General features: G+C 45.0%; 2 protein-coding genes across 4 annotated transcripts in view; both read left to right on the top strand.

Moving 5' to 3' along the window:
• The window catches only part of HEATR5B (HEAT repeat containing 5B), a 52100-nt gene extending 49251 nt beyond the window's left edge, over positions 1-2849 (top strand). For both annotated transcript variants that reach the window (XM_052682072.1, XM_052681996.1), the window contains one exon: positions 407-2849. In XM_052682072.1, coding sequence (XP_052538032.1) covers positions 407-711 — 305 coding nt within the window. In that variant the 3' untranslated portion in view covers positions 712-2849. The remainder of the gene's footprint in view (positions 1-406) is intronic.
• A 1795-nt stretch (positions 2850-4644) lies between these two features.
• Positions 4645-12153, top strand: part of STRN (striatin) — a 64589-nt gene continuing 57080 nt past the window's right edge. For both annotated transcript variants that reach the window (XM_052699500.1, XM_052699426.1), the window contains exon 1: positions 4645-4970. In XM_052699500.1, coding sequence (XP_052555460.1) covers positions 4674-4970 — 297 coding nt within the window. In that variant the 5' untranslated portion in view covers positions 4645-4673. The remainder of the gene's footprint in view (positions 4971-12153) is intronic.

The following is a 12153-nucleotide window of genomic DNA, read 5'->3' as shown; positions in this document are numbered from 1 at the left end:
GAGTTGGATGGTGAAAACAGTTCAGTTATGTTCAGTGGGGAGGCTGCTTTTCCAATTCGGTTGAATTGTTTGTCTGTTGGCAGTGTTTTGAAGTCTTTAATAGCCACTCTACATTTTAAGATCTGTGATCTGCAGTTGGATTGTGCAAACACTTCTAAAGATGTCAGGAACAAAATAACTGTGATGAACAGTGAGAAGTGAGTAGCACAAGCCTGATAGGCAAGATTGGAGTGACCAAATGATGGGAAGCACTCTTTATTTTGCTTATTTTTGATTTGATCATTTGTAATTACTGAGCTTATTGTCAATTGAGAAAACAAAATTCACATCTATCAGACTAGGACCTTCGTTACTAGTTCTTTTTGTTTCGTTCTGATCTGATTTATTTTTTTTCTTTCACGTTTAGGAGTCCAGTTGCTTGCGCTGCTTGTTCCCACTCTGATCTCCTACTTATTGAATGAAAATGCCTTTGCTTCTGCATCTACAGCATCTAAAGACCTTCACGAGTTTGCACTTCAGAATTTGATGCACATTGGACCACTTTACCCACATGCTTTCAAGACCGTAATGGGAGCTGCGCCTGAATTAAAAACACGCCTAGAAACTGCAGTCCGAGCTAGTCAGGCCAGCAAGGCAAAAGCAGCTGCTAGGCAACCACCACCCACAGTACATTCCACCCCAACAATTAAACTGAAAACTAGCTTTTTTTGAATTACTTTTATTATTTTTGGACCGTTACGTTGTCCGAAGCACTACATTATCCCTGATATGTTACTGCAAATAAGTCTGTAATTTTGTGTAATTTGTATCTTAAAGGCTGTCTAATAGAGCTTTGTGTAATTACTTGAAATCTGTGCATTACAAGGGAAGTGGTGTTACTTGTATTTGTATAGCTTTTTGAGAAATTGAGTGTGATCATATTTATGAATTTGCAATATAAATTATCCACAAAAAAAAAACCCACCTTGTTCTCTATCTCATGAAATCCTCTTATTTTTTAAAAGAACCCTTAACCTTTCTGAATGGTGTTTGAAATCTGGTGGCTGTTATTGTACCACTGTGCTAACACAGTGGGGATGCAAGGAAGAGTGGACACTGTTATGCAGTACTTACTGTGTACATGGGGAATGTCAAGAGTAGAAATATGCACTCTTTCTTTTTAAAACAAACTAGGGAAGAGAACTGCCAGACACTGTAGAGCTTTTCTGCTTGCATGGAAGGGGGAGAAGAAAAAAAAAAAAGACAACTTTCAGCCTTTCTCAAGGTAAACAGTCGAGCATGCTGTGTAATGAGTTGTCTTTCCTTTATGTGGTGTATCTTTTGGGTCCATTTTAATGCTTGAATAAAGCATTACAAAAGTCTAATGCCGTATTTCCTCTAACAACAGGAACAACATAAAAAATGAAACAAAAAACAGTGCATTAGAAATTTATTTTAAAAAGAGGACTGCCTGCTGTCTGCATTTGTGTTGCTGTGGCTCTTGGCCCTTGCAAGGTGCAGTGTTAGCAGTCCCTCTATTCTGCCAGACACTGGTTGAAAGTGATGGCTATGTGTACTGCATGTTGTTCAGATTCTAAGATATTTACTTCTTCCTGCAAAATTTTAATATCACTGGAGATGTAGTCTTTGATAAAGTTTGCAGAACCGAATGACTTTGCACCTGTGCTGACTGAAAGGGAGTAGAACACAAGAATGAGCAAGGCCCTCCAATTTTACTTTCTCCTACCTGGCTTCTCTTTTTTTTTTAAATATGCGTGACCTCCCCTCACATTTGAGTGGGTTTGATTTGTTGTTTTTGGATCTGAAAGATAGCTCAAGTGCTGAACTAAGTGTACAGAAGAAGAGCTCAACTCCCAGTGGTCTGTCTGCCTTGTGCCACACCTCCCCCTTCTGTTAGCAGAGGTGCAGAATCACGTATTTTCTTGTATATACAAGACTGACTCACATGAAGATTTTGACACTGCTATTGAATTTACAGAGTTCCATAGGGATCTTTCTATGCATATTGCTTTATAGAGAAAAGTTTTGTAACTGGAAGACTGGGCTTGGACTACTGGGGTTTCATGTCTGATATTTTTCTGGATATAACAGGGCTCTGTAGAAACAGTGTATTTTAGGAGCTTCTACTTGAACCCAAGTGTAACAAAGGATAGTAAATAGAAATGAGCATGGTTAATAGTTGATTGAAATATTTGTAGATTGTTATTTTTGCATAGTCGTTTGCCTCTCATCTCTCATAACAGCTTATGTAACCCTTTGGGTACCTATGCAAAATGAAAGATAAGATAATGCTCTCTTACCCTGTTGTATTGGATGTGGATAAAACATATTATAAATCTGAAAGTCTTTTACTTCAGACTGATTATTTTAGTACCAAAGTGAGAAAAGAAGTTTGCACCAAGGCAAGAGGAGCAAACTAATATTTCAAATGTCTTTTTCATAAGCATGTGAAGATTAACTTTCAAGTCTTTTCCATTTCCTACTGCAGTTAGAGATGCATGCAGCAGTGAAAATCATACTATGTTGTGCAGGAGGAAACGGATTTCACTATTCTCATCCTGTCATCTTTGTGTAGTGGGATTTAAATTCATCAAAGTTTATCACTTTCCTATAAGTGTTTCAAATATTACAATGCTCTTTTGCTCAGCAGTTGTTTTGAACCCTCTTAAATGTTTGAGAAAGTTCCATTAAAGCGTATAAGGAAACTCTCATTGTAGAATTGATCACAAATTATTTGCAATTAAAAATAAGGACAGTCAAGAAGTTCTCTTCCTTGATAGTTCAGTAACTGATGACTGGTGTTTGCTGGAAAGGTTTTTTTTTTTGTTTGTTTGTTTGTTTTTTTTTAATCTACAATCAAGTCTGTCTTTACCTTAATTTTTTCTATCTCATCCCTTTGGTGTTTCATTCACATTCTAGGTAATAATGAGATGCTGTACACTCAAAGGGGGTGAGGTGTAGTAAACAAGTATGGTAAAGACTATAGAAGAACAGTAACAATGTTGGTGGAAGGGAAAATAGTTCTGGGCAGTTGCAGAGGATTAGGAAAGGAGAGGGTTGGGTTTTTTTGCACACTGTGACTGTGTACAACAGGTGCAACCTTAATTTGTGCATATGCCTCTCTTGTTTCTGATCTGTTTGGTTTTGCTGCTCCAGACACAAAAAGTATAACTGCATGATTTTACATCGTAATTTTTGCATCAAACTTCATTTGATTAAAAAATGAAACTTGAACAGTTGGTAGTGCTTCTTGTTCTTCCTTCTGTTTTTTGATCATCCTCCCCTACTCATCTCTTTCTTCACTGCTGGCCATTTTACTGTGTGTTTTCATGAAGCTTGTTGCTATTTCCCCTTCACTTCTTTCCTCTCTCACCACTGTTTCCTTCCTTTCTTAGCGAGCTGTGATGTTCTGCCCTGTTTCTTTAAAAAGTTTCCCCCACAGAGCATTCCCTGTGGTGGGTTCTTGTTTCCCTCTCATCCCTTATCCTTTCTATCAGCTCACATGTTTATCATTCCTCTCTTTAGAAGAGCTAAGAGGTTATCCACCCACCGCAGTCCCACCTCCTCAGGGCTGGTTACAAAGCAACAACCGCGAGTTCAGAACAGCCAGAAAGAAACAGGAAGCGCTGCTTGAGCAAGCAGAGTTGCGCAGGGCCTGTTTCTCTGTGCTGCAGGCTGAGCACGGCCCACAGCACGCAGTGTCTTGGCCACACCGCTCTCCTCCTGCATCGCTTCTCACGTGGAGCTGATGGTGCTAATGTAGGGCATGCGTCTCTTCAGAAAGCTCTTGTGCTAATGGAGCAAGCAAACCATCTTTGTGTGCCTAACAGCTTGTGCACTTGGCCCATGGTGACAGCATCAGCCTCAGGAAGTCTTGTTTATCCTTTCAGAAGAGAAAGTGGTTGTTTCTGAGAAATGCTGCTGTATCTCCTTGTCAGTGTTCCAATAGGTAGGGAAGGGAAGCCGAAGTGCTGGCGGGATGGACTTGTAGCCTTCAGTGCTCTGGTAGAACTGTGTGGATGTGGCCCTGAGGGACACAGGAGGCATGGTGGGGGTGGGTTTGTGGTTGGCCTGGATGGTCTTGGAGGTCTTTTCCAACCTTAATGATTCTGTAAGTGTAAGACCAGTGCTCAGAATGTAGCCAAAACAGAAAGGAATTCAACAGCAACGAGCTGAAAAGCTGGGATTTGATGGAGGGTTGTGCAGGACACTGCCCTTGTTATACCCACATGTTGGGCTGCAAGCGTGCCAAAACCACTCAAACCGGGCTCTGAGGTGCAGATCTTCTTAAATCAAAGGGGCTTTTTAAATCGGGGCTCCGAGCTCTCCTCGATCCCCCGAACGGCAGTGCGCGGGAAGAGGTTCGCTCGGCGCGGGCCCCGATCTCGCAGCAGGGAGGAGCCGCAGCAGCTGCTGCCTCTTCCCGCCCGCGCCGCGTGCCGCCGCCCCACAGAACTACGTTTCCCGGAGTGCCGCGCGGGCGGCGACGCGAAGCGCTCTGAGTTGTCCCCTGCGGGCCGCGGTAGCAGCCGGCGGGGGCGGCTGTCAGGCGGTGACGGCGGCGGGCGGGCGGGACGCGCCCAGGTTGTGCCGCTGCCGGGACGCGGCTGGGCGCGGCGGCGGCCGGCGGCGGTGGGGGCGGCGCGGCGCGGCGCGGCAGACGCGGCCCGGCCATGGACGAGCAAGCGGGGCCCGGCGTTTTCTTCAGCAACAACAACAACAACAACGCGCTGCTGCTGCCGCCGCCGACGGGCGGGCCCGGGCTGGAGCCGGGCGAGGCGGCGGCGGCCGCGGCGGCGGCTGCGGCGGGAGGCGGCAGCGGAGGGGTCTCCGCCGGCGGCACCGCCGCGCCGGTGTCGGCGTCGCGGGCACAGTACAGCGTGCCGGGCATCCTGCATTTCCTGCAGCACGAGTGGGGCCGCTTCGAGGCGGAGCGCGCCGAGTGGGAGGCGGAGCGGGCGGAGCTGCAGGTAACGTCGCCACCCTGGCCCCCTCCCCGCGCCCCGCTGCGCCCCCGGCCCGCGGGGGGAGCGCCGCCCACCGGCCCCGGTTCCTCGCCGCCACTCGGAGGGGCGTGACATGGCGGCGGCCTGCGGGGGGCGGCCGGGTGGGACCTGACCGGGAGGAGTCGGCCCCGCAGCCCCGAGGCCGAGGGGCGCGTTGTGAGGGCGCCGATAGCGATCTTGTGGTTTAGGAAACTTGTGAAGTGCTGGCCTGCAGCCACCGCGGTCGGGCGCTCCGGGATGCGCGCCTCGTATTAACGCTAATAACGGCGGGCGGCGCGGCCTGCGCCGCGGTGTTGCTCCGGCTTTGTTCACGAGGAAATCTCGGCTGTAAATCTTAACCGCCCGCAGTGCCGGGAGCCCCTTGTGGGTCCTTCCCAGCGCCGTGCTCGAGGCACAGAATGCTTCCTCCTGGGTCTCCTTCCCTTCCTCTTCTTTCCTGGCAGTTCTATTCTTTCTGTTTCTTTCCTTGGAAGTACCGTCTGTGTCCAGAGTCTTAAGTCTGTTTAACAGCAAGAACCACTTATCTCTTTTGTTGTTGTTCTTTTGTTTTTCTTCATTTTTGTTTCAAGTTAGGAGGAAAGTCAGTTCCTTGGCCGTACTTCCAATGGTAACATCAGGCAAACCCTCCCGGAGGGGAGTGGTGGCATGCCGTTCCTCACCAAGGGCTGCACCCCGTGTAGGAGTGCAAAGGAAGTGGCCATGAGCACAGGGGAGATGTGGTTTGTGTTGTAGCTTCAGTGATTTGGTGAAAGATTTGCTCATAACATGGTTAGCGGGCATAGTGGTGGTGGGTTGATGGTTAGACATGGCAATTTTAGTGGTCTTTTCCAACCTTATTATTTTATGATTCTCTATTTTGTTCACAATATCTGATAAATACAGTATGGAAGTTAACTAGCTTAGTTGCATATAATAAGAACGTTGCGCGTCACATCCTAAGGTATTTACGAGACTCCAGTGGGTGTTTTTTCATCGCCCATACAGATCTCACAGAGTGCTCTGGAGGAAAATGTGTTCCTTGGGAACAGAGTGGTTCTGCCAGTGCCCAGCAGCAGCAGAGCTGTGTATATCCTCAGTGCCCCTCCAGAGACCACTCCTGCACTCCGCTTCCCCAGCATCCCTCTGGGGAGCAGTGGGTGTCAGAGGGGAGCTAGCAGAAGAGGGGCCAAGCATATGCATGATGTGCCAAAGTCATGCGCTGTCAGCAGCAGGGCAGGAACACAACCCCAATACAAGCTGTTTGCTTGAACTCCTTTGGCTCTTGCCAAAATGTCTCAATAAAGCTATAATTAGCTGTGACTGGCATCGCCACAAGCTGCAACAGCATTTATCTACTGCAGAGTCATGTTCAGGAAGGTGCAAAATTCTTGGCTGTCCCTGCAGACATCGAGTGTGTGACGTCTGCCATGACCGTTCACAGCTGAATGCTCTTTGATCCATGTGAGAGGTTTGTGTTGTGGCTTTGGCAGCAGCAAGGGGGCTCTGAGCGATGGTACATGCACAGCCCCACGATGAGCAGAGTTAATTAAAGGCAGATTCCACGTTCCTCCTGAAGCCCTTCATTGGCCTGGGTGCTGTGGAGTGTTTAACAGAATAATGGCAGTCGGAGGTCACATAGTTTCTGTCTCTCTAGATAAAGATGCAATGCTCCTGGTTGTACGCCAAGGTCTTCTGGCCAGTGTAAATTAAATGCTAGGCTGTCTGCTCTCTTGGGAGGCCATGTAGCAGAGGTCCTGCTTTGTATGGTATTCTCTGTGTGCCACATATTTTATCTATAGTGCATCTTGCTCCTTAGAGGCAGACTTCTGTTCTCTGGTTCTTTACCGCCATAATGCTGAAGTCCCTCAGATGCTGCTGTGCTTGGCTGCTGCTCTGTGCTTGACAGTTACTTGAGCTATACTCACTCTGAAAAACACCTCATAAGTCAATCCAACTGTGATTTCCTGTCTTCCTTTTCTTCCCCTCTGGGCTTCTTTTCCTCTTTTTTCCTCCCTTTGCAATTACTTGTGTGGAATTCCATGTGATGCTCAGGTAGTGTACCTTCCTGTTGTGCTGCAGGCTGCCTGCTCAGGTGACACCCTTGCTGCAGTTCAGAAAAATACATGAGTTGATATGCCAGGTAACTGGTTCTGTTCATACTTGCTGGTCTAGTTGCTGCTTTTTCAAGGTTTTTCTGCCTGTTGCCTGTTCTGCCTATAGTTCTGTTCTGCCTATAGTTTGCTTTCCATGGCAAATATCCATGTTTACTCTGATTTTCTAATTATTTTTCTTTAATCTTTAAAAATGGTTCTTGCCTCTGTTACATAATTTTCCCATTCAGAGGCCTTCAATATTTATATCTTCGCGAGTACCATCAACAAGCTGCATGTTTTGAGGCAAACTGAAAGCAGTCATACAGGGCTCCCCTTGATGCTTATCTGCTAATTATGTATTTCATTATTAACATTTGCTTCGTGTTTATGGTACTTCGACATCTGCAGATTGAAGAACTATCCCAAGAATAAGCTTTCATGGTGCCTTGTAGTGATAATTCACTGAGTACTGACTTGATGAATCTTCCTTCTAGTGTTAACAAACCGTGTGCTTAATGCTGTCATTTATTTTCACATCTTTTCAGAAAGCAGTAACTTTCTTTTTCCCACGTTCTGTGGCAGCTGCTTGGGAGAGTTGACAAGAAAGGATTTCCTGTTCTGCAAAGTACTTCAGCTCCAATTTTATTTTATTTTATTTTATTTTATTTTATTTTATTTTATTTTATTTTATTTTATTTTATTTTATTTTATTTTATTTTATTTTATTTTTTTCATTCTCCATTATCCTGGCCGGTGTTTCCAAGGAATTCCAGAGTTGCCGCTGTGTGTCAGAGCAGCCCACTGCATAACAGCCGATAACTGATGTGGAGGTGATGCAGTACAGAAGGCCAGAGGCACACGGACCTGGCCCTGCAGCTTGCTGGTGCCCAGCCTCAGCCGTAGGCCTCTCAGCTGGCGGCCCTGCCTGGCCACGTGCCCACTCAGGAGCATCTGGGGTTTGCCCTGTGAGGCTGGGAGCTGGGCCGCCTCCTGGGGATGGCGGTGAGAAATGCCATCTTTGAAAGTAACACGGGTGTTACTGTGGAAATTTTGCTTTGGACAAATGAACATCTTGTTGGCAAAGATGCTGATCTGTAGGTTTTTGATTGGCATTTCTCAGTGTGTTTCACAACTGCTTTAAATTGCAGCAAACTGCTGTGCTGTACGTAAGTGGATGTATAGGCATCCTGAATCCTGCTGAGTTTTCTCACTCCTGTCCTCTCCGTGATGGGGATGTCATTTCCTCTGAGCGGTGGGACCCGGGATGGTTATCAGCATTGCTCTGACCAGGGAAACTTCCTTTTGGGAAGGTGTGCAAAGAAGCTAAGGAGGATGGGTGAATGTGCTGGATTTGCATTTGCATAACTCTGTTGAGAATATCCCATATCAGAGAGTGCTAAAAGGAGAGAAAAAAAGAAAAAAAAATAGGAAAAAAGTTATGAAATGAGATAAAAGGGGGCTAAATGATAGCAAGCAGTAATAACAAAAGGAATGTAATGGAAATAACAGATGAACCCTTGAGATTGGCTGTGGAAATCAGATTTGGCAGTAGCAGCTCTGGGGGCACTGGGGTGCTCCTGCCTGCTGCGCTGCGGCTCTGAGGCAAAAGGCAGTGGCAGAACAAGGGCCGTGTCCTCACCTCTGCTGGGCTGCAGTCATGGGGAGAAGGGGCATGGCGGGCACGTGGCTAGGCTATTTATAGCATGGTTTGGGGCACGGGTTACTTGGTTCAGAAATAGTTGGTATTTACTGCTAGTTGGCCTCCTTATTTGTGAGGTTTCAGTTAGAAATCGTTCCTGCGGTGACACTAAGTACTGCTCAGAGAAGAAGCGAGTGCGGAGCTGATGGTATCAGCTGTTTGGTCAAAGGAAAACTCCCAAGGAGTTTTGTGTAGTCTTGCCAATAAAATGAAATTGTGCTTGAAAAAGTTCTGTTGTAGGATTTTCAAATAGCAGCAAGTACATAAAATCTTGGGGTTCGTGGAGGAAGGTGACCTGGCAGAAGTGCTGTGGATATCTTTGATAAAATGTTTCTTCTCATAAGGCAGTTATTACAAGAGAACAGGGGTTAATATTCAATTCCCCTCCACCCCAAAAGGATGGTATTTTCAAGTTTATTGCTTCAAATGCATCAGATAAGTGAAAAGTGGTTGAAAATATGTCAGTCACTAGACTGAGGCGTGTTTAGTTGGGAAAGTAGTGCTAAATGGGTCTCAGAGACCAAATGTTCTTTCTTTTGATAACTTCCCTTAGCAAACTTTCTAGTTTGTAAATTCACGTGAAGCAGGGAGAACCTTCCGTGTTCCTTTTTTTCCTGTTTGTTTGCTTACATACATGGCTGCCAGCTAGGCCTCATGTTCTCATTGATAAGCCGTCATGACTTGTCTTATTCAAACCAGGAGGACTGGTGGGAGTAGATGCTGAGTGACTGAAGAGCTGCAATACACAAATTTATAGCTTTTGTGCAGAAGTAGAATGTAAATACAGTCTGAGTGAGACTGGTTCTTTGCAGGTCTGCACTTGAGTCTTACAGACTTTTGATTTGTTTAATTGCATAAGTGATCCCAGTTTTTCCGAGCACCAGGCTTTCTTCTCTAAACTCTTAAAATTTGTAACTTTGTTCAAGTGTATAGAAATGTTTCTTAAATGTATACACCCCTTTAGGAAGATGCTGCTGAAAATGTGAACATGGTATGACTAGAACATAGACTTTTCCAAGTGTGGAATGGCTTACTGTTGTCGCCAGATGGCCTTTGTGTTTTCCTCAAAATGTTATACTCCAGACAAATATTTTCTACTTTTCATGATTTGCTATGTAATTGTTGAATTGATGCCAAAGTAAAAATCAGACAGTTTATGTTGTTCAGGTGGTTTTTTTCCATGTCAGGTTAGCATATGGTGGAGGATCACACGTGTCTTTATGAAGGCGCATCTATAATCTAAATTGGTATATCTGTGCTCCTCCAACTGTAGCTGCTGTTTTTATGCTGAAGGTCTTGGCATATGTCACTTTTATTGCATAAGGGGTAAGTAACTTTGCACTGTTTTGAACAAGAAGTTGCAAATATAACTCACCCTTTATCTACGTTTCAGTAGACACTGAAAGTTTCTAGAGCAGGCTGTGTAGAATTCTCTAAGGAAGATCACATATACCTGAGGAGTCTTGCTGTTCACCTTCATTTAATGCTGAAGGAAATAAGGCTATAGAAATGTGAAGTCTCAGGTAAAAGTGATAGCTATACACAGTTCGGTGAGAAAATAGGTATTGATCAGCAACCTACAGCTGCATTTTGTCTCACTAGGCTGTGAGGCCTTGTATGGTCCTTCTTCCTAAGTTTGTTCGCTAAGAAGTGGGCAAGAACTTAAAAATAGGTGAAGGATTGTCGTGCTTTGTTTTTTAAATGCTGAGAAGTGCTTGAAGTGGTTCTTCTGAATCTGTCTGGAGCGCTCTGGATCCAACCTTTACAGGCAGTACTGTAGAAATGAAATATTCTTAAATGGGAAAGTAGAGATTTGCTTCACTGTAGTGACCTGCTCAATATGTGGCTGTTGCTTGATTCATCTGGAGGGTTTCATTTTCTTCTTTAAGGAGAGTTTGCTAATACTAACAAATATGGAATATTTTGAAAACAGTGCGGTGACAAAGAAGTTGAATAAAAGACTGCATTGTGGAAAGATTGCATTTTTCTGCTCTTAGCCAGGGTTATGTTTCTTTTGAGGGCAGTCGCATAGGGCAGGATTGCGAAAGCATCGCATAAAACTGGCATGCATCCTGTTCATAACCGTGCTTGTAAGCAGGAGGTGAGGACACAAGTAGTTGTTTTTCTGTCTGTTCCAGCTGATGTTGTTCAGGGTGGTGGTTGGTGCATGCTTGAGCACACAGGGTAGCTGTTCTGAACTCAGCAGCCAAAACCAGTGATGTACCAACTGCCATTGCAAATGCTTGTGTGGCTAAGTCTGCTTCACTCCTCTTTTTATTACTGGAATTGCTGCCTTTCTCCTTCAGACGCAGTAGCCAAGTGATGCCTTCAAACCACGAGATTCCATGGTTTCAGTTTAGATGTGGCCAGACGTCTGTTGATCAGTCTTGGTGCTGATTGCTGTTGCTGCATTTCTGCCTTCCTGTATGTGGGATCCTTTACAGCAAGTGAAAGGCAATCTGTCTGAGCATTCGGGCCTCTTAACATGCCGCTGTTCTGTGTCAAGGCACCGAGCTCTTTTTGTCTTTCCATCAGTTTGCATGGAGCATGCCCCTGTGACTCAAAAGAAAAACAAAAGTTAATTCTCACCACTTAAGTGTACTGCAGAAAGGATTAAAGGATTGAAGAGATTTCTTACTTCTGAAGAATGATGAAATGAGCAGAATATATATTGCTTGACTAACTCAGCAAATACTTCAGTGTTTGCAGTTGCTGGAGTAGTGAAAGGCAGCACTAAAGAGTGGATGAAAGACAGGCTGGAGATCTATCTGCAAAGATATCTGTGTCGTAAAGCACTTCAAGCTGTAGAAAGAGAAGTATTCCTGTTGGGTGAGATGCTTAAATTACTAATCAGGGTGTTGCCAGGAAAAAATTACTACATCACCTTCGATTCTGGATGGCTGACAAGGAGTTTTAAATTGACTGATATCATATTGTTTCTGAAACAATATTTTCAAAGAGATGAAGAATCTAAGAATGTGGCTTTTGCAACCCCTTCCTTACCGTAAGCCATATCTCTCATCTCTTTTGGGTGGTTTGACTTTTTCATTGCATAGCTCTGATGTTTTGGAGTGAACTGATGCCATTTTCGAGTAAAATAAATCTTCAAATACAAGGCACAAGTGTGTTTTAAACTGCTGCAGCTTTGCATTGCAGTAAATGACTGCAAGTGTGTGTACAAGCATCCTAGCTCTCTGTTTGCAGAGAGGACCGACAGCTGGAAATTGGTGGGTGTGAAGTTTTGATGTTTTTCAAGCGTGGCTCTTGAAGAATTGTTTAGCATTGGTGCTAGGCCTGCTATTCCCCCCGTTGTGCATACGCTGAGCTGCACTTGGTTTTTCTCTCTTCTCTCCCTGACTCTTCAGGGCATGCCTAC

Source organism: Tympanuchus pallidicinctus, unplaced genomic scaffold (assembly GCF_026119805.1).
Source record: "Tympanuchus pallidicinctus isolate F22 unplaced genomic scaffold, pur_lepc_1.0 scaffold1, whole genome shotgun sequence".
In the NCBI taxonomy this organism is placed as follows: Eukaryota; Metazoa; Chordata; class Aves; order Galliformes; family Phasianidae; genus Tympanuchus; species Tympanuchus pallidicinctus.
The sequence above is the reverse complement of the archived record's forward strand: the minus strand, read 5'-3'. Positions and strand labels throughout refer to the sequence as shown.